Source organism: Bufo gargarizans, chromosome 3, assembly GCF_014858855.1.
Source record: "Bufo gargarizans isolate SCDJY-AF-19 chromosome 3, ASM1485885v1, whole genome shotgun sequence".
In the NCBI taxonomy this organism is placed as follows: Eukaryota; Metazoa; Chordata; class Amphibia; order Anura; family Bufonidae; genus Bufo; species Bufo gargarizans.
In genome coordinates, this window is record NC_058082.1 from 321,850,562 (window position 1) to 321,873,571 (window position 23,010).

At 46.0% G+C, this 23,010-nt stretch overlaps 1 protein-coding gene across 3 annotated transcripts in view; it reads right to left on the reverse strand.

Moving 5' to 3' along the window:
* Positions 1-1,196: 1,196 nt before the first annotated feature.
* CDCA8 (cell division cycle associated 8) overlaps positions 1,197-23,010 on the reverse strand; it is a 54,387-nt gene continuing 32,573 nt past the window's right edge. For all 3 annotated transcript variants that reach the window (XM_044286450.1, XM_044286449.1, XM_044286451.1), the window contains 4 exons: positions 12,881-12,979; positions 8,795-8,921; positions 8,472-8,558; positions 1,197-1,498 (listed from right to left, as the gene is read on the reverse strand). In XM_044286450.1, coding sequence (XP_044142385.1) covers positions 1,463-1,498; positions 8,472-8,558; positions 8,795-8,921; positions 12,881-12,979 — 349 coding nt within the window. In that variant the 3' untranslated portion in view covers positions 1,197-1,462. The remainder of the gene's footprint in view (positions 1,499-8,471; positions 8,559-8,794; positions 8,922-12,880; positions 12,980-23,010) is intronic.

Here is a 23,010-nt window from a genome sequence, read left to right on the forward strand (position 1 = left end):
CAGGACCTTGCACTCCCACCCATTTGCCCAGGGCTTTTAATCAGTTTAAAATATAGCTTGATTCTACATTGCCCTGAATTGTGTAGGCTTAAACCCAGGAGAGGCAAGTCTGATAGTGCAGGTTCCATCCGTTGGAAGCCACCTTTTCGTAGGTAGATGGGCCAGACACAATTTGATCAAAAATGAGCGCAAAGAGCTTCTTATTTTCATACAGTAAGTATAGCAGCAAGGATAAGTGAATCGCTTTTACCGGTTTGGGATTCATTCCAAATTTCTCAAAAAGTTCAGATGATTCACATGAAGCTGAATTTTGGAACAGAGGATGTTTGGTATAGTATTTGTTTGCAAATTTATCACGTAACCAATTAATTTGGCATCACTTGCCTAGGAAGGGGTCTAAGAGTTCAAGGTAGCCCTGTTGCCTCTTCAAACAATTGATTGTGGAACTCTTTCACACAACCTTCCCCCCCCCCCCCCGTTTATGGGCAGTTTTTTGCATTCCGTATACGGAATCATTCATTTCAATAGTTCCGCAAAAAAAAAACGGAATGTACTCCGTATGCATTCCGTTTTCGTATTTCCGTTCCGTTGAAAGATAGAACATGTCCTGTTATTGCCCGCAAATCATGTTCCATGGCTCCATTCAAGTCAATGGGTCTGCAAAAAAATAAAATAAAATGGAACACATACGGAAATGCATCCGTATCAGTTTTTTAGCGGAACCATCTATTGAAAAGTTTTATGCCCAGCACAATTTTTTTCTATGTACTTAGTGTATACGCCATATGGAAAAACGGAACAGAAACAAAACAATGGAACAACGGATCCGTGAAAAACGGACCGCAAAACACCGAAAAAGCCATACGGTCGTGTGAAAGAGGCCTTAAGTAGATGGGAAGGACTGGCCATAATCGCAATTCGTTTTTTCAACAATGGTTACTTGAAACAAACATTTTCCTGGAGTGAATAAAGAATCTTGCTCTAGATACAGTTCATTGTATCAATGTATACACCTATATATTAGCAGCTTTAAGGAGCTGGTAAAGAGCTGTGCGGTTACAGAGCTAGACATGATTACATACACTTTACCTTTGCACATGGCAAAACGTGCAGTGCCAATTTTAAAAGTTAAAAAGCTTAGCATTGAACTATACATAACTAGGTATTACATGAAAACGCAGACAAAATAGTTCTTTTAAAACCAGTCATTTTATATACATCATACAAGGTATCCAGTGAATTACAATAAAACTGTTGCCCAGGTGATATGTGGGCTTTTATTGGTTTACAAGTATTAAGACCCAAAGCAAAAAACAGTTGCCAAACACAAAATGTATTTTTCCAACTGCAAAAGTAGATTAATGCAATAGTTCTACAGTAATAAACCGGGAATAAAAGTATTTACAGCAGTACTCTACAAAAAAAAGCTGTAACAAAAAAATAAAAAATAAACAGGATTCAGTTATTTTAGTGTCTTACAGATTTTTTCCAGGCGACTCTAAGAAAAAAAAAAAAAAGGGGGAAGAAAAAAAGTTATTACTTTTTTTGCCTATACATGTAAAATGCAATTGTTTATTTCACATTTACACTAATACCTCTCCAAAAGACCACCTCCTTGAAAAGAAACTCATCTAGAACAGAGTCCTTGTGACAGATTCATTTCCACAATATATGCCATCTTTGAGAGAAGCACCCCCTTGGAGACCACTTTCCAATACAACTTAGTATGAACAGCTCAACAAGGTTTCACTGTAATATCTATCTGGAAGGTTTTGACAAAGTAATGTGTTTTTGATGTATACACTAATAGCTCCAATACAACATCAAGACAGCACTAATCACTGAGTAATCCCAGACAGTCCAACACGTGGCGGTTCCCCGCAGTGTCAAGTCCTCATAAGATGAATAAAACTGCAGCACTCCAACGATTCAAAAATTTCAAGGATTTATTCTTCACCGAATGCAGCTGCTTGAAATTTTGGAATCGTTGGGAGTGCTGCCGTTTTATTCATCTTACACTAATAGCTGTAACTGCTGAGGCACTGCTTCTCACTCTGCATCTCATCTCCCTACATGTACTATCTAAAAGACAAACTGTTTTCCATAGCAACCAATCGGAGCACAGTTCATTTTATTACGCCAGTTATCAATCTGCGTGTGTGGTGTCAGAAAATAGTTTGTCTTTTAGACAAGACAAAATAGCTTGTTTGTTGCCCATAGCAATTTCTTACAATACTGAAGACCTATGTATTCCAACCTGTGGCTCTCAGGCTGTTGCACAAATACAACTCCTATCATGCCCTGCAGTTGTGCAACAGCTGGTGAGGCACAGGTTGGTAAACCTAAATCTTCAGTATTGTAAGAAGCGCTGCAGTAAAATAAAAGCTTTGCTGTGATTAGTTAGTATGGGCAAAAAATGAAAGTTCATATAATTCATTGCTATGGGCAACCGACTGTCTTTTAGACAGCACATGCAGGGAGATGAGGCAGAATAAGAAAGTGTCTCAGCAGTTACCGTATTTTTCGCCGTATAAGACGCACCGGCGTATAAGACGCACCTAGGTTTTTGGGGAGGAAAATAAGAAAAAAAATATTTTTAACCAAAAGGTGTGCTGTGGGTTTGGAACTAGGTGGTCTGTGGATGGCACTATTACTGGGGATCTGTGGATGACGGACACTGTTATGGGGGGATCTGTGGATGACGGACACTTATGGGGGGATCTGTGGATGACAGACACTTATGGGGGGATCTGTGGATGACAGACACTTATGGGGGGATCTGTGGATGACAGACACTTATGGGGGGATCTGTGGATGACAGACACTTATGGGGGGATCTGTGGATGACAGACACTTATGGGGGGATCTGTGGATGACAGACACTTATGGGGGGATCTGTGGATGACAGACACTTATGGGGGGATCTGTGGATGACAGACACTTATGGGGGGATCTGTGGATGACAGACACTTATGGGGGGATCTGTGGATGACAGACACTTATGGGGGGATCTGTGGATGACAGACACTTATGGGGGGATCTGTGGATGACAGACACTTATGGGGGGATCTGTGGATGACAGACACTTATGGGGGGATCTGTGGATGACAGACACTTATGGGGGGATCTGTGGATGACAGACACTTATGGGGGGATCTGTGGATGACAGACACTTATGGGGGGATCTGTGGATGACAGACACTTATGGGGGGATCTGTGGATGACAGACACTTATGGGGGGATCTGTGGATGACAGACACTTATGGGGGATCTGTGGATGACAGACACTTATGGGGGGATCTGTGGATGACAGACACTTATGGGGGGATCTGTGGATGACAGACACTTATGGGGGGATCTGTGGATGACAGACACTTATGGGGGGATCTGTGGATGACAGACACTTATGGGGGATCTGTGGATGACAGACACTTATGGGGGGATCTGTGGATGACAGACACTTATGGGGGGATCTGTGGATGACAGACACTTATGGGGGGATCTGTGGATGACAGACACTTATGGGGGGATCTGTGGATGACAGACACTTATGGGGGGATCTGTGGATGACAGACACTTATGGGGGGATCTGTGGATGACAGACACTTATGGGGGGATCTGTGGATGACAGACACTTATGGGGGGATCTGTGGATGACAGACACTTATGGGGGGATCTGTGGATGACAGACACTTATGGGGGGATCTGTGGATGACAGACACTTATGGGGGATCTGTGGATGACAGACACTTATGGGGGGAACTGTGGATGACGGACACTGTTATGGGGGGATCTGTGGCTTTCACTGTTACAGGGGGATCTGTGGCTGGCACTGTTACAGGGGGGGATCTGTGGATGGCACTGTTATACATGTGTCATCCACAGACCCTCCCAGCCCATAACTGTGCCATCCACAGATCCCCCGCCGCTCCTGTATACTAATATAATATGTCTTATTCAATTAATAGTTATTAAATATGCCTCTTTATTCCTAAAAGTACCTTAAATCCGAAGCGCTTCAGTACAATGCCGGCAGGCCGGGCAGCCGGCGTGGCGCGGCGCGTCACTCACTGACGTCACTTGCCTGCGCCGCCTGCTTCATTCATAAAGTAGGCGGCGCAGGCACGTGACATCAGGGAGTTACGCTGCCGCCCGCCCAGCCTGCATACTACTGAAGCGCTAAGGATTTAAGGTACTATTAGGCATAAAGGGGCATATTTAATAACCATTCATTGAATATGACATATTTTATTAGTACACCGGAGCGGGCCTTTAGTACAGTGACTGCACCGCCCCGCCGCTATTGCCGGCCCCAGCTCCTCCTCCCAGTCCCTCCCCGAGTCCTCGCTCTCTTTACATCGCTGCCAGCGATGTAAAACTGACTGCATTCGCCGTATAAGACGCAGGGGCATTTCTCCCCCATTTTGGGGGAAGAAAAAGTGCGTCTTAAACGGCGAAAAATACGGTACATTAGTGTAAAAAATGTTGGGAGATTACCACTATGAATCAAAAGGACCTTATTTTCTTTTTTGAGTATTTAGAGATTAAAGGGAGTCTGTCACCTCCATATGGCCATCCATATACAGTGCTTACATGGCTCTGTAGCACGACTATAGAGGATTGTAACGGTAACTTTGTTTTTCCTGCTTGTGCAAGTCTAAAGAAAAGAACAAAGTTTAATTCATATGCAAATGAGCACTCGCAAGTGCCCAGGGGCGGCCTTCAGTGTGTAGGAGCCCAGGCTGCTCTGCCTTCTTTTCACTTTACTCCTCCCCAGCCTCTGCCTTTGCCCACCCTCCAAGTCTCTTGCCTCATCGATAGGGCAAAGGAAGAGGCTGGGGAGGAGTAAAGTGAAAAGAAGGCAGAGCAGCCTGGGCACTAACACACTGAACGCCGCCCCTGGGCACTTGCGAGTGCTCATTTGCATATGAATTAAACTTAGTTTTTCCTGCTGGTGCAAGTCTAAAGACAAGAACAAAAAGGTACCGTTACAATCCTGTATAGGTGTGCTACAGAGACATGTAAGCGCTGTATATAGCCATATGGAGGTGACAGACTCCCTTTAAAAAAAAAGAGATATATATATATATATATATATATATATATATATATATATATATATATATATATATATATATACACACACACACACACACATACATACATACATACATACACATATACACACACACACACACGTGGTATTGTTGTAATCGTACTAAGCCAGAGATAGAAGGGCACAGGTCAGTTTTGCCACAGAGGGAACGCCGTGATAACAAAACCTGTAGAAAGGCGGAGGAATTGCGGTCGTTAACACCTGTACAAGCGTCTATGACTCTTGTTCAGGCAATTTTACTCCCTGGAAAAAGACTAAGCCGTACCAATATGCCTTATACATTTCACCCACATTTATCAGTGTAGTGAGCGCTGTGAACAGCACCGGGCAGCACAGCGATGCTGGCTGTGCCTGAAATAACCTTTAACAAAAGCTCCTTACAGCAAAAAGCTTTGTTATTGGTTAGGCAGGAAATGCTAGCGGGAGGGGCCGGCTCCTGGGGGTGGCTGTAGAAAGGAGAGCAGAGCGTGCTGCCCAAGGACCCTGGAAAACATGACAGGGCCGCTGGAGAGCTAAGGAGCCGCGGACTTGTGTGACTGGTCTGAACCTCCCGGCCATGTTGTGGCAGTGAAAAGCCCAGCCCGTCAGTACAAGCGATTCCCCCCTCCCCCAATTATGGTTCCATCCAGTCTCCCAGTTCTCTGCTCCCCCCTCTTCCAGTCACCCCACTAGTGACCCTGATCCCCCCTTCTCCTGTCACCCCCTAGAAGTACAGCTTGTCCCGCAAAAAATAAGCCCCCATACAGCTATGTGAATGGCAAATTAAGTTATGGCTCAAGGAAAATGGGGAAGAAAAATGGAAATGCAAAAAAACCTCCAGTACCATAAGGGTTAAAGTTAATCATATTATGTTATATGACAAAAAAAAAAAAACTGAAATAAAACCAAAGATACCGATGTAAAATTTGTATTTTTAAGTTAGGTTGTAGTATATTAATTAGTAAATAGGAAATGTGAAGAATAATTTGTCATTATAGTTCAATATTTGAATATGTAATTGATATAAACAAATTAAATATATAAAAATAAAAAATAAGGACCTTATTTTCTGCCAACATGCAGGGAGAGGCAGATTGAGAACTGCTGTAATAAAATTAATGCTGTGCTTGGTTGCTACCAGCAAAAATGAAAGCTGTACTGTGATTGGTTGCAATAGGAAACAGTTTGTCTTTTAGATATAAATATACACCAAGGGAACACTGGGCATATACCGCATTTTTCGCTTTATAAGACGCACTTTTTTTCCACCAAAAGTGTGGGGGAAATGACCGTGCGTCTTATAAAGCGAATACTTCGCTGGCCGCTATGCTGCACAGCGCAGCCAGTGAAGTATCAGTGTGGAGGGAGGAGGCGGGGACACCCATGACGGAGCCCGGTGCAGTGACTCTACTCTAATACACCGGGCAACTGTTAAATACATTCAATCTGATCTTTATTTAATTGTATATGCTTTGACGGTACTTCCTGTAGTACCGTAGGTATAGCATTAAGACGGCGCAGACCGGCATCTCCCTCTGTCATGCGCCGCCTGCCCCAGCTCCTCTCACTTTGAGGGAGCTGCTGGGGCAGGCGGCGCATGACAGAGGGAGCTGCTGGGGCAGGCGGCGCATGACAGAGGGAGCTGCTGGGGCAGGCGGCGCATGACAGAGGGAGCTGCTGGGGCAGGCGGCGCATGACAGAGGGAGCTGCTGGGGCAGGCGGCGCATGACAGAGGGAGCTGCTGGGGCAGGCGGCGCATGACAGAGGGAGCTGCTGGGGCAGGCGGCGCATGACAGAGGGAGCTGCTGGGGCAGGCGGCGCATGACAGAGGGAGCTGCTGGGGCAGGCGGCGCATGACAGAGGGAGCTGCTGGGGCAGGCGGCGCATGACAGAGGGAGCTGCTGGGGCAGGCGGCGCATGACAGAGGGAGCTGCTGGGGCAGGCGGCGCATGACAGAGGGAGCTGCTGGGGCAGGCGGCGCATGACAGAGGGAGCTGCTGGGGCAGGCGGCGCATGACAGAGGGAGCTGCTGGGGCAGGCGGCGCATGACAGAGGGAGCTGCTGGGGCAGGCGGCGCATGACAGAGGGAGCTGCTGACAGATCCCCCCCCATAACAGTGCGTCATCCACAGATCCCCCCCCATAACAGTGCATCATCCACAGATCCCCCCCCCCCATAACAGTGCATCATCCACAGATTCCCCCCCCCCCCATAACAGTGCATCATCCACAGATTCTCCCCCCCCCCCATAACAGTGCATCATCCACAGATCCCCCCCCATAACAGTGCATCATCCACAGATCCCCCCCCCATAACAGTGCATCATCCACAGATCCCCCCCCCATAACAGTGCATCATCCACAGATCCCCCCCCGCCATAACAGTGCATCATCCACAGATCCCCCCCCCCCCCGCCATAACAGTGCATCATCCACAGATCCCCCCCCCCCCCGCCATAACAGTGCATCATCCACAGATCCCCCCCCATAACAGTGCATCATCCACAGATCCCCCCCCCCCCCCCCATAACAGTGCGTCATCCACAGACCACCATTAGTTTAAAACCTTCCAAAATATTTTTTCTTATTTTCCTCCTCAAAAACCTAGGTGCGTCTTATCAGGCGAAAAATGCGCTATGCTAGTACAAATTAAAGGGAGTCTTTCACCTAAAACCACCCTTATAAAACACCAACATCAGGATCTCCATTACATTCCCCATATTAGAATGCTACCTTCCATATTGCTTCCATCACTGATTTTCTCAGAAAAACACTTATTCAATGTTAGCTTCTGAAGGTGCCCAGGGGCAGCATTCATGCAGTCGTTGCCCAGGCCCCTCGGTGCTTTTCATACGAAACCCCTCCCCTTTCACCCCTCTGGCCCGCCCTAGGTTCTTCTGATTACGTTCTCCTCTTAGAAATCTAGCGCCGTTCAACAGATTCACCGCGCCTGTGCACTTCATTCCCCATTATGGGCAGAGGCACAAGAGCGTTTAATGAGCATGTGCTGGCCTGTACATCCTGATCTAGCTGGCATTGTGCCTCTGCCCATAATGGGGAATGAAGTGCGCAGGCGCAGTGAATCTGTTGAACGCCGCTAAATTTCTAAGAGGAGGACGTAATCAGAAGAACCAGAGGGGTGAAAGGGGAGGGGCCTGGGCAACAGCTGCATGAACGCCGCCCCTGGCAACCTTCAGAAGCTAATTAACATTGAATAAAAGTGTTTTTCTGAGAAAATCAGCAATGGACAGCAATATGGAAGGTAGCATTGTAATATGGGGAATGTAATGGAGATCCTGATGTTAGTGTAATATATAATGGTGATTTTAGGTGAAAAACTCCCTTTAAAACCCAAATTTACAGGACACGATACTTACTGATAAAAGTTTAATATTTTCAAATGCTTTCTGGTCAAGATTGCGCAAGTCTATACCATCCATGTCATTAGCAGTCAGTCTAATATTCTAGGAGAAAATAAAATAAATATTGTATTAAGCCAAACTCATTGATATGAACTTTGAGATTGATATAATAAACACTGAAATCTTCACTCCCGCTGGACCCAGTTAGTCAATACGCGTTTTCTGTCCAGCCGAATCTCGGCATATGCCTAACCCAGAGACTTCCGGTAGGCTGTTCTCTACCACAGCAGCCTGCCGAAACTCAAAGTGAATGTGAAAGAAGCCTAAGAGAACGTTACCTTTCCATTGTCTGTTGGCAGGTTAATGAACAAATCATCCATTCCTGCTAATGGACTGCCGTTGGCTGAAAAAGTATAGACTGGCTCTCGCATTGCTGGCGTCCTAAGTGCTGGAGTTTTAAATACCCTTTAAAAAAAAAAAAAAAAAAAAGAAAGAAAGAAAAAAAAAAACTGTTAAATCACAACATAAGTAAAAAAATATAAAAAATTGTTAAAAATACTAAAGATTACACTAGTGGCAAACAGTTTCCTCCAAGATAGTCCTTTTAAAGCTATCAGTCTTCTAAGATCCATAGCCCTATAAGGGTAGGTTCACACTAGTGTTAAGGATTCCATTATGGATTTCCGTTATAGTCCTGTAGACAGGACTTTGTTTTCAGTTTTTAGCTGCCAAATTTTAAATACATATTAAAGTTATTAATGGGTTGTGCACTCGTTTCCATGACCTGTCAGACTAGACTGATTTGCGTAGGTAATCCCTAGGTGCTGGGTCCTGGCTCATTCGCTTCAAGGCCTCCACTGCTTATCTTGGGTTTCTCCATGAAAAAGTTTGGCCGCAGTGGCATCAAGACAATCACTGGCCACAGTGGAGATCTTTTTTTCCCTTGCATCACATGACCATTTAACATAATGCAAGGGAAGCAGACAGGAGTCCAAGGGTGCAGCCACTGGCATCTAATGTGTATGAGGACCTTAGTCCTGAAGAGGGGTGTCACCAGATATAGCGACTGTGACCAGACTATCAGACAGGGCAAAGGGCAGCTATGGCTGTGACCGGACTATCAGATACAGCAGAGGGTGGCTATGGCTGTCACCAGACTATCGCGGGGCTGACTGTAAGGACTGTCACCAGGTCCCCAAACAGAGCAAACACTCCTGACAGAACGTCACCTCCGCCCCACTGCCCGTATCCTGCACAGTAGGGGTAGTCTGTGGCACCGATCAGAAAACTCCAGTGGGACACAACCCAGCAATGTGGCCCCTTGGGTCTATGGACTGGCAGGGGCCCCAGTGTGAGGGAAAAAAAAAAAAACTTTTGCTGTAAAACATGGCAGTTATGATGCAGGTACCCAGTATTGTCAAGGGGTACTCCAAGCTGGAACATAAAACTAGAAGATGCCATAAACGTCCAATAGTGGCGGGGTCTGGAATCTCCAAAACAGGGCCTTTTTATGTGTCACCATAGTCTGAGAGCCAGTTTTTTTTTGGGTAGGGTATAATTTTTGTGGGACGAGATAACCGATTCGTACAATTTGGAGGGGGGCATATGACTTTGATCACTTGCCATTACACTTTGTGATGCAAGGTGACAAAATGGCTTTTTAACACAGTTTATTTTATTTCTTTTACAGTGTTCACCTGAAGGGTTAAATCATGTGATTTTTATAGAGAAGGTTGTTACGGACGCAGCGATACCCAATGTGTTAAATGTAAAAAATAAAGTATACATAATAAAAGCATTTTTGAAAGAAAAAAAAAAAAAAAAAACACGAGTTTTAGTGTCTCCATAGTCAGAGCCATATTTTTTTTATTTTTTAGGTGATTGTCCTATGTAGGGGGCTCAATATTTCAGGGATGAGGTGACGGTTAGATTGGTATTATTTTTGGGGGCATACACCTTTTTGACCGCTTGGGGTTGCACTTAATGATGTAAGTTGACAAAAATGGCTGATTTATTTTTTATGGTGTCTATCGGACGGGGTGGATCATGTGATATATTTATAGAGCCGGTCATTACTGATGCGGCGATACACAATATGTGCGGTTTCATTTTTTTTCTATTTTTTTGTATAAAATCAGGGGAAAGAAGCATTGTTTTTTTACTTAAAACTTTATTTTTTATTAAAAACACTTTTTTAATCTTTATTTCTGTCCTACTCTGGGACTTCAACTTTTGGGGATCTGATCCCCTCTGCAATGCATTACAATACATCTGTATTGTAATGCATTGCCTGTTAGTGTATGACACCGAGTCATACACTAACAGGTTGCGTAGGAAACCCAGCTGGACCTCCTCGGCACCCGTAGAAGGCAGGTCCCGATGCCATGTAAGGCATTGGGCAGCCAATACTTGGTAACCTCTCAGATGCTGTGGATGGTTTTGACTGCAGCATCTGACCAGGATTGGCGTCAACTCCAATCCTGGTCATCGTGGATGGGTTTCAGCTGTTTTGTGGCAACCCCGCATTCGGAGTGAGCTCAGCTCATCGGTAGCTCCATAGACCCCCTCCAGCACCAATAATTCATCAATACATAGACTGGTCGTGAAAGGGTTAAGGACTAAACCAATTTTCATACATTATTTTGAATAGCAATAACTTTTTTTTTCCATTTGAAGTAGCAAAAAGAGGGCTTATTCTGCATGAGTTTTTATTGGCACCAATTAATGCGTTTGGAAAAAAAAAAAAAAAAAAATCATTTGTAGTGTAGAATGGGAAAAACTGCAATACTTCCTTATTTATTAGAATAGATTCAATGTGAAAGACAGTTTGGATCTATATTGGTTTGTCTTGGCAGCTGTACCAACCCAGCAAGCCACTTAAAGCGAACCTTTCACCAGGATTTCACATAATAAACTATTACCAGTACCTTATAGATATCCTCATTGTGTTTCAATGCATTATTGTGCCGCTTTATGGGATGGATATTCATGAAAAAAACTAGTTATAAAGTCCTGTCTCCAGCTCCTGAAGTCATGCTCCTGAAGTCAAGGGGGTAGCCCTTCCCTCACACCGGGCTGTACCTCCCCTGCCCTAACCCCGCCTCTATGTAGTGTAACTGACACCCGGCTCAGTCGCCGGGACCGCGCTTGTACAGGCGGCGCATGAGCCGTCGGACTCTTCAGTTACAGGATCGCGCTAGAGTCCGATGGCTCATGCGCCGCCTGTACAAGCGCGGTCCCGGCGACTGAGCCGGGTGTCAGTTACACTACATAGAGGCGGGGTTAGGGCAGGGGAGGTACAGCCTGGAGTGAGGGAAGGGCTACCCCCTTGACTTCAGGAGCTGGAGACAGGACTTTATAACTAATTTTTTTCATGAATATCCATCCCAGGAAAGCAGCACAATAATGCATTGAAAAGCAATGAGGATATCTATAAAAAGGTGAAATCCTGGTGAAAGGTTCGCTTTAAAGGGCTGTCACCCCCAAAACTAAATTTTTCAGCATATTAAAATCCTTATTGGACGACTATTCCCTATATAGGGCTCTTACTTTGTTCTGTGGCTTGGTTTCACAAAAAAAAAAAAAAACAACAACAAACTCTTATAAAATATGCAAATGACTTCACTACCAGAAAGTAGGGCGTCTACTTGTTGGTAGCCGCCGCATCCTCCTTTCAAAAATCGCCCCCTCCTCCTGCTGATTGACAGGGCCAGGGAGCGCTCTCCTCCTCCGGCTGGCCCTGTCTGCAATTCAAATCCCGCGCCTGCACCTCAATCGACGCAAGCGCTCTGAGAGAAGGACGCTCGCCACCTCAGCACTACCTCAGTGCACCTACGCCGATGACGTCACCTCTAAACCCGAAAGAGAAGACGTCATTAGCGCAGGCGCACCGAGGAAGCGAGCGTCCTTCTCTGAGCGCCTGCGCCGAATGAGGTGCAGGCGCGGGATTTGAATTGCAGACAGGGCCAGCCGGAGGAGGAGAGCGCTCCCTGGCCCTGTCAATTAGCAGGAGGAGGGGGCGTTATTTTTTTGTTTTTAAGGAGGATGCGGCGGCTACCAGCAAGTAGACGCCCTACTTGCTGGTGGTGAAGTAATTTGCATATTTTAAAAGATCGATTTTTAGTGAAACCAAGCCACAGAACAAGGCAAGAGCCCTATATAGGGAATAGTCGTCCAAAAGGAATTTTAATATGCCCAAAAATGAAAAATTAGTTTTGGGGGTGACAGAAGCCCTTTAAGTTCCTCCATGCCCACTGTAAGATCAGTTTAGGGAATACAACTACAGCAATATTTTACCTATGCTATAGAGGGGGTGTAGGTGTTCACAATAATGGCTGAAAGGTTGCCACCTTCTACAGCTCATTGGCATGTTGGTTATCCTGTGTTTGTTTCAGGTTTACTAACTTTTCATACTTGTTAATTACCTGGTATCAATTTTAGGTGTGATCATAGGAGTGTATCCCACCATTGAAGAGTCTGCCAATCTGCTGTTGGAGGGCGTTGCACGTGTCCTTTTACTTGTTCTGCAATAGACAGACCTTGCATTATTTCAAATACTAAGTAATGAATACTTTGAAATTGACCTAAAATGAATAGACAGACACTACTGAACAATATACAGCACACTGAAATTTTAATGCACTACCTTCAGTCTCATGTTTATTAATTCATCCATTTACGGCCATAACTGAAAATATACACCCACAGTTGCCAAGTTGTTGGATTGAAATATTGGATTACACTTAACAGTAATATGTTTTCTTTGAGCCTATGACAACCTCCTGGAGAAACCGCTTCCACAGAGAAGAAAGAAGGAAGAAAGAAGAAGGAAGAATCATCCCCCTCTACCTCCAGTCCTTTTATCAAGAAATATCATCATTAATATTTTTGGGGGATGGGAATTAATCGGGTGCCTTCATAGGCTCAAAGAAAATAGATTACCGGTAAGTGTAATCCAATATTTCTCTCTATGACAGCACCCCCAGAGAATAGGCAAGAAAACCTATCTAGGGTGGGACCACAGCCTGAAGCACCTTATAGCCAAAAAGGTAAGACCTTCATTAGAAGGTATCCCTAAAAAATAAAAAAATGATATAGATTAGATTATATATAAATGTCTATATCTATCTATCTATATCTCCATCCATCCAGGTAGCCATCTTACAAATCTGCTCTATAGAAGCTGAAGCTCTCTGCCCATGAAGTGGAGACTGATCTCGTAGAGTGAGCCCCAAACCAGGAGGGCGGAACAACTCCCTTAGAAGAGTAGGCTAAGGAAATGGCTTGTCTAATCCACCTAGCAATAGACTGAGAAGAAGATGCAGATCCTTTTTAGCTCCTTGAAATAAAAAGCAAGCAGCAGACGAGAGGAGGACCTCCAAGGGGCGAGTGACCTGTAGATATTGCAAAATACTCCTAACATCTAAACAGAATTCTGATGCCTTCTAATTTTTAGGGGAAGCACAGAAGGAACGGTGAAAAAGTGAAGAGACTTTTGGAAAAAAAAAAAAAAAAAAAAAAAAAAAAAAAAAAATCACCAACCGATTTTTCAAGATTACCAAGTAGGGAGGGTCAACCAAGAGAGCAGAGATCTCATTAACCCTTCTAGCCGAAGTAATGGCCAAAAGGACTGCAAGTTTAAGGGAGAGCATCTTTAGGGGGATCAATAGGCTTGAAGAGCGTCTGAAGTGAAAGTAGAGAGGACCAAATTTAAATCTCCAGGGAGAAAATCTACTTTTACAGACCGAAGATAACTTTAACACTGCTGTCACAAACCTCTTAACCCAAGGATGTTCTGCTAACAAACTCAAACAAAGTGCTTAAAGCTGAAATTTGGACCTTCAAAGTGCTAGACCTAAGGTTTTGGGGTTTTTCTTCCATCCCTCTTGTAGGAAATCTAATACAAGTGGGATGTCAGGAACTTCTAGCACATCCACAGGTTTTTTGGTGAATCTGAAAAGGCCCTCCAAAGTTTCAGATAGATATCAGACTGTGACCTTCTTCCAACTCGCCAGAGTGTTAACTACATCCCAAGAGAGACCTCTTCTCTTTAAAAGCTCCCTCTCAACAACCAGGCAGTCAGGTGCAGATTTTTTACCTCTGGGTGAAAGATTGGACCCCGAGACAGACGCACCCATGGGGTCGCTATTGACATCTTGTGGAGCCAGGAAAACCACATCCATCTCGACCAAAAAAGAGCTAAAACTATCACCGTGACTCCCTCCTCTCAGATTTGAACCCTTGGTAACGACTTTAGGAGGGGGGGGGGCATAAAGAAGGCCTTGCTGCCATGATTGCACCAAATGCTTCCACTGCTCTCAGATGCTCCCCTGGAGATAGGTAGAGGTCTTTCCCCTTTCAGTTTGACCTGGTTGCAAAGAGATCTCTCTCCAGAATCCCCCATATCGCTGCACTCTCCCTGGTATAGATGACGACTGAGAAAGTCCGCTTTCACATTGTCTGGTTCAGATGTACTGCAGAAAGATAATAGAGAAGCTTCTGCTAGGCTGAAAATCTGATGAGTGAGACATGAGGCCCTGAGCCCTTTTACCTCCCTGCCGATTGATGTAGGCCACTGCTGTTGTGTTGTCCGAGTAGACTCAAGTTTCTGCCCCCGATAACCGTGAGACTCTGTACTAAGGCCATCTTGATTGCATTCAATTCCTTGAAATTGTGAGAGTGGGATAGAGAATTGCTGTCCCAGTTCCCCCGGATGGGCTGACATCCGTGGTAAAGGGGAGAACCGGCTTCCTGATCCAAGGACTTTTTTTTTTTTTTTTTAACATTTTGCAGATCCATCCACCACCCCAAGGAACTCAGAGTCTGGGTGATAGAGATCTCTGCGTCCAGAGAGAAAGAGGAGACATCTTTCCCAATCCCACAGAATCTGAAGGAGCCTTGAATGATACTGGGCCCATTCTACTCCCGGAAAAGCGGCTGTCATGAGAACCAGCACCGACACGGTCTCTCTTAGGGTGACTGACGGATGCTGTACCCTTAATCTGATAAGTAAAGCTTTTTGAAGAGGTAACAGGCACATCTGGGAACTGGATTCCAAAATCATCCCTAGGAGGCTGCATCTTTGGCTCGGGCATAAACTGGATTTTTCTAGGTGTATCTCTCATTCCAGTTTCTCTAGAACCTTCCTCAACCAGGCAATCTGTCACTGAAGAATCTGACTTGACCGGGCCATTAGAAGAAAATCGTCCAGGTATGGTATAATGACGATCTCCTCCCTCACGTGGGCCATCATCTCAAACAATCTTTGTGAAGTCCCTCTGAGCATGTGTGAGCCCAAAGGGTAAGGTCTGGAACTAAGATGCAGAACATCTCTCTTTAACTGGACTGCTACCCTCAGAAACATCTGGTGGCTGGGATAGAGAGGGACATTATAGTACACATCCCTCAGGTCTACTGTGGCAATAAAGCAGTCCGGGAAAAGATTAACGGCTGACCTGATGGACTCCATATGAAATCTCTCGTACAGCAGATACCGGTGTAAACACTAAGTTTATTATTGTCCGAAACGAGCCATTTGGTTTATTGACAAGAAAAAGGGTTGAATAAAACCCCTTGCTTGGTCACTTCCTGCTCTGGAACTCTTACCAACACCTTTTTCTCCATAAGGCTGGGTTCAGACCTGAGCGTTTTACAGCGCGTTCCTACACGCTGTAAAACGCTCAGGCAAGAACCAATGATTTCCTATGGGAATGGTTCTCACCTGAGCGTTTTACAGCGCGTACGATCGCGCTGTAAACCGCCCGACGCCCCAAGAAGTACATGAGCTTCTTTGGGGCGTCTTGTCGCGCGTTCCCGTACATAGACTTCAGCGGGAACGTGTGACAATGGGCGTTCGCTTGTCTCTGTATGCGCGATTGCAAACGCCCGTACAATCGCGCATACAGAGCGTACGTTCAAGTACGCTCAGGTCTGAACCCAGCGTTAGGGGAAAAAAAAGCTCCGAGATGATGTCCGAATGCTTTTTGGGATCTGAACGGTAATCTGTAATCACAAATCTCACTTCTGGAATGCTCTGAAAATTTAGCTTCAGGCCCTCCCTTGTGACAGAATTTATCCACAGGCTCTTCTGCCATTGAAGAGAAAATAAATAAATAAATAAAAAAAAAAGACAGATGACCTCCGACAGGGGCCCTGGCATCATTGGGACTGCTTTTTTGAGGCATCTGACCCAGATAAGAAATCCCTTATTTTTCCTACCAGCACCTGTAAACTGCTTTGCTCTTTCCTTCCCCTTACAGCTCTATTAAATCTGGGACAGAAAGACCTCCTAGGGGGCCGACTAACAGAAGGAAAGCCTTTTTTCTTGTCCGAGGCCATTTCTAGTAAATAGTCAAGGACCGGCCCAAGCAAAAAAACTCACCCTGCAAAGGAATAGCCCAAAGTTTAGCCTTGGAACTACCATCCCCATGCCAGACTTAACCAAAGTCCCCTACGGGCAGAGTTAGATAAGGCGGAAGCCCTAACGGAAAAATCTCAAGGAGTCTGCAGAAGAGAAGGCCAAGAAATCTAAGGCATTATTTATAGTAGGGAATAAAGAAAGTAACTGTTCCATAGGGGTACCCCCCTTAATGTGAGCCTCTAACTCCCCCATCCACACTTAGGGACCTAGCAACAGACGTAGGGGCAATAGCAGGTTTAAAAGCCGCCGCAGGGGCTTCCCAGTTCTTTTTTAAATAATCCTCTGCTGTCTTGTCCATCGGGTCGTTAAGTGAACCCATATTTTCTGGACATTTTTGCCACGGGAGCTTTAGGGCCCTATCCCACAGAGCAGAGATCTCTTCAACGGAAAATTCCGCTTCACAGAAGGAACAAAAAACTTCCTATCAGTTTTTTTTTTTTACACTCTGCCAAAATCACTGCTTGAATGGTTTTATGCACTTCAAACACCTTTCTTTTCTTGGGATCTAAACCTTCAGAGTCCTGGATTGATTGCTGTGGCTTCTGATCATCCAACCCCATGGTAGCTCTAACCGCCTTGACTAGGGAGCGAGTTTCTCAACATGAAACAGTGCTTTTATCCTCAGCACACGCAAGCCGGCTCCCTCCCCTTCCTCCCACTGCCGCAACCCACAAGTAAGGGAATCCAGCACGCTGGCCAGCAGTCAAACATGTGAACACAGCCGCAGAGGTTCACAGAAGCCTAGAAAGGCCGAAACCTCCCCAGGACCGGGAAAGGGGTAGTGAGAGAGAAGGGAGCCCAGACTTCTGCAGCAGCTCCTAAAGGAGTCTTATGCCACACGGGGTGACCCTCCTCACACTAATAGCCGAGGCCCCCGCAGCTCCATCTTAGTCTTATTCCAGCAGATCCAATTCCCTCCTGCCCCTTAGGACAGGAAACAGAACTGGAGGTAGATCCCTCTTAAAAGGCGGTTCTGGTTTCTGTTCCCTGTCCTGAGGGGGTAGAGGCAGTCTTTCCAGGGGTGCCATCATAGTCGAAAGCAAAAAGAATCTGAATACATTTTTCTGACATTTCCAGAGTGCATGGCCACCTGCAATATTAATCTGTAAAGCACAGCCATTTTTCTACATGTCTAGATTTTAAAGGGGTTGTCTCACTTAAGAAAATGACATTTATCATGTAGAGAAAGTTAATACAAGGCACTTACTAATGTATTACGATTGTCCATATTGTCTCCTTTGCTGGTTTCATTCATTTTTCCATCACATTATACACTGCTCGTTTCCAGGGGTTACGACCACCCTGAAATCCAGCAGCAGTGGCCAGGTTCGCACACTATAGAAAAAAAAAAAAAGCGCTGGACTCTCTGGTGGCCGGCACCGCAGGAGTGCGCACAGCCCAGCACTTTTTCCTAAAGTGTACAAGCACGACCACCACTGCTATATGGCAGGCTGGTCGTAATCATGGAATTGAAAAAAAGTGTATAATGACATTGGAAATTTTATCAAGCCAGCAAAGAGGGCAATATGGACAATCACAATATATCAGTAAGTGCTGTGGCGAAACCAACCTCGCCACTGTGTTTTGGAGGGGGCTGTTTGCCAGCCTCCTGCCCTGGAATTATGGTCCCTTAAGTTATTGGGTCTTAAGGCACTTGGGACTGAGCCCTCTGTCCCTGGATTGCATCATTTGCCTTACTTGCTTGGATTTTACTATTCCCATGGTGAGAACAATGGATGAAGCACATGGTGAGAACAATAGATAGCGGCCATTTTAACTCACAGACCACTGCTTGACCCTCAACACGGAGCCTTGTCTCGTTATTGGGGGGGATTCCCTGTATGCTGTTAGAGACTGATTGCCAGGAGTGTAAGCTGATTGTATGCTTTTCCTGTTCGTCTGCTGGCAGCTATTCGCGATGTTCCAGCTTGGAGTGCTATTTTGTATCCAGTTCGGGAGTTTGGTGTTCTGCAGCAGCTGTGCCTGTCTCTCAGAAAGGGGCATATCGCCTAAACGGATTTAAACCCCTTGTCTGCTGAAACGGTCCGTTACAAATGCCTTGAATTAACTTTAGCAAATAGTATTTATCATTTAGATAAAGTGAGACAACCCCTTTAAAGGGGACCTGTCACCTCTCCAGACATGTCCGTTTTAGTAACTACTTGCATTTCCCATATAATAAATTCTGGAGCATCTATTCTTACGACTCAGTGTTGTACCACTCCTTTGTTATTTGTACTAGAAGTTCAAGAATGCATTACAAGCAGCTTGCATTAACCCCTCTTAAGGATCGGCCATTTTACACCTTAAAAAGGGGTATTCCCATATCAGTGATCATAGTTTAATGTAATAAATATGTCCCATTGATCATTTTTTTTAAAATATATATCTTATAAAAAAAAATTCCCAGCGTTTCCCCTAAAATTTGTTGCCTCCTACCTCATTGTATATGTTTGGTATCCCATGGATACGGCCACCTCTTGGCCGCCGAATCCATGGGCCACGCTTGCGTAGAAGTGGCTCCATCCAGTGCACGGCCTCTTCATGTTATCACGAATGAGCACGGCTCCGGGCGGCCGCTCATGCGCTGATGTTTATTCCTTTGTCTGCGTCTAAAACAGCCGTGCATGCGCAGCTCAATTTTAGGAGCGGCGCAAAAGAATGAAGATCTGCTCATGCACGGCCGCCCGAAGACTTCTGAAATTACAGAGGAGCGTGAGGACGTGCCAGAGAAGGATCAGAGGAAAGTTCAAGTGGAGTATTTTTAAAATATATGCATTACCAAATCCACCAACGATATAATATAGGATAATAAAAAGGGAATCAACAGGAATTAAGGAACTCCATTATGGCATCTAGGAACATAGGGGGAAGACAAATATGGAGTGGATGGAACAAAGGGGACACATTTATGGAATTGAGTGACGATTCCCCAGCAGGGGGGAGGGGCCTCACAGACACTGCAGGCTGCTGATGACTCATACAATCCACATGAACTCGCACACAAGGACTGAGCTCTGAGCGATGTCATAAGGAGGCGTGGCCAGCCTTCACTCAAACTGCCTAAGCCCACCAAGCCTTAGCAGCAGGAAACCAGGAAGTGAACGGTAGAGCAGGCTGCAGGTCAGGATGAAGTAGCAAGATTGGTATACCCCTTTAAAGGACCAGGCCATTTTTTGTAAATCTGACGTGTCACTTTATGTGGTGATAACTTTAAAAACGCTTTTACTTAACCAAGCCATTCTGGCTCACCGTAAAATTATTTTCTCGTAGTAGGCATTGGGGGGGGGACACAGCACCATGGGTATATGTCCAACTACCACTAGGAGGCGACACGACAAAGTGTTGGGCTATAGCCTCTCCACAGGCACTAGACAGATCAGTTTGTACCGAAAGCAGTAGGAGAGAGAAGGCAAGGAACCAACAACTCCCGTACCGGGAAAGATCAAGAGACCAGCCTGGAGAAGAGGAAGTAAATAACTAGGGTGGGATCTGTGTCCCCCAATGCCTACTACGAGAAAAGGATTTTTACGGTGAGTACAAAAAATAAATAAAAAAAAAATTAAAAAATATATAAAAGTTAAATTTTCTCGTGCATGGCATTGGGGACACCACACTATGGGACGTCCTAAAGCAGTCCCCGAGGGTGGGAAAAGAACAGCCATGCCAGCTGTTGGACATACAGGTGCGGGAAACTATGTGACCCAACAGGAGAAAAGCACGGAATAGGTAAGAAGCCTCGTACAAAAAGGGAGAACCCCCAAGGAAGCCACAGTTAAGACCGCCAGCACCCCAGAACAAATGCCTGGGAGAACGACCCAAATGCAAGAAGGCGGCAAAAGGGAACCCCCTGCTCAGCCGAAGGCTGGAGAGAAAGTAGGACAGCACCGCGTATAGAAGCCAGGGACACACTGGACTGAGGGACATGGGAGGAGAAGGAGAGTACTCCCAACAGTCTAAGAAGGAAGGTTCCAAAAACAGGAGGAAGCCCCTCCCGAAGGAGACCATAAAGGTGTAAATGCAACCCGTAGCACTAAACCACTCAACACCAGGTACTTGATGTGGGAGGATGGGAAGATAGACACTAATCCCAAGCGGTCCACAGGACTATTGGAACCCACAAGGGGAACAATCAACCCAGGCCCCTCCCAAACAGCAATCATACAGAATCTGTGTTGTCGAATGATCGGGAACAAGGAATCCAGAAAAGAGTACCTGCTATGGGCTCACAAGGAACCAGGAACTGAACCACCAGAGGACAACAAAAAAACTGAATATCCATAGGGGAAGGAATTGGCCATGGACAACTAGCCATTCTAAGAATAGTAGAATAGTGGCTAGCAATCGCATACATTGTCCCGGGGAGGGCAAGTACAGCGGCATGGGTTGTACCACTAAAACAGACACTCATATGCATGAGGAATGGAGAAGTCGCTATAAAAGAAATGGGTGCGACGACACGAAATGTAGAAACCATCTGCGACCGACATACAGAAGACTCCCAGGGGGAGAAAGTACCAGACAGGCGCAGACAATAGCAAGGTCCAAGGGGACTGCCCTCTGTTAGATAGTACAACTAAGCAGAGAATATAAGGGAATGCCCGGACCCAGAAGGAACTACGGAACCCTGTCCGATGCCAGGGCAATCAGCAGAAAATTCACCTACCAGGCAGGTATCGCTGATCCCAGAAGGATTCCATGTAGCGGAGGACATCCAGCGATAGCTGAAAACTGCTGCAGCGGCCAGAGCTCACCAAGCTACGTACCCCAACAAGGAGAAGATCCAGTGAAGATCACTGTACTCCACCAGGAACGGTCCCGCCCTGTAATAGAAAACAACGCGGGTACTCCCTTATAATATGGGGAACGCGGAGTGCCGCAGACAGCAGTATTTTATAGGGATGGCAATAGCAACCCTAGCACAAAAGCCAACAACCACCTGGCCATGGTGTAGGGAGCGTGGTTGTATGTGGACCACCCACCAGAACAGATCAGCCATATACTGGGTACACCAGAAGTAGCACTAGACCGACAAGGTGGAGGTGGGGGTTGGGCTGGCCCTCCCCTGCCAGATATGGTTACCATGTACATGCTGAATCAGGATAGCCGTTGTGGACAATGTCTTGAGAAAGTACAAGGAGCACGACAGTAACGGAGTGGCAGATGTATAGAAGAACCAAAAAGGGAAGAAACCAACATCCGCAGCACAGATTAGAGCCCGCAGAAGGAAGCACCAGGTAATACAGAAACTGTATGGGCAACAGATTGCACCATAGGGCCCAGCACGTGGGTACTAAAAATACCCGCCTAAAACCGAGGTAAAGTGGCTGCATGTTGCACTCTAAGGAGAGTGGAAACAAAGCCACAGCATCCGGGAATTCGACCGCATTTGGAGGAAGCAGGTCCTCAACCTGTAAAGCAGAAATACGGCTGTGTAGTGCAGAGATAAGACCAGACAGGAGCAATGGGTACAGCATCTGGAGATGGTAGAGGTACTAGATTTAAGATTAGAGCAATGTGGCCGCATGGAGCACCCTAGGACCAGAGAAGTGCAACGGCTGCCACGTGAGCAATGGTACCTATATTCCGCTCGGGAAGGGGGGGGGGGGGGAAGGGCTGCACGGTACCACTAAAAAACTACAGGTGCACACCACAAATAAGTAAGTGCAATGGCAACTGAAGGAGGCTGTCTATTTCACCTGAAAAGAGGGAAACAGGGCCACATAGTATACCATAGAGCCAGACAGGTGTAACTGCTGCAGCATCAAAGACGGTGAAGGAACTCTACCGAAGAAGGGAGTAAGATGGCCGTTTGGTGATGCGGTGGCCCTCATTGGGCAGCAGGGCTGTCCTATCTGTCCCTGGATGCCACATTCCCAAGAGGTGCTGCAGCAGCTATAGATCAGGTGGCAGGGCTGCAGGAAAATGCAGCAATTGAGAGGGGAGAGGGAGAATGGAGTCTGCAGAGCAATTCAGCCAGAGGCTGCCTACCAGACCCCAGAGCAGCGTGCCCTGAGCAGGAGAACCGCCCCTCAGACAGAGCAGGGAACCTGGGGCTGGATTGGCAGGCAGGAGAGGCCCCTCCGAGGCCCCCCCCATGGAGGTGAGGTGACGGAGCAAGCCCGGGAAGGTCGG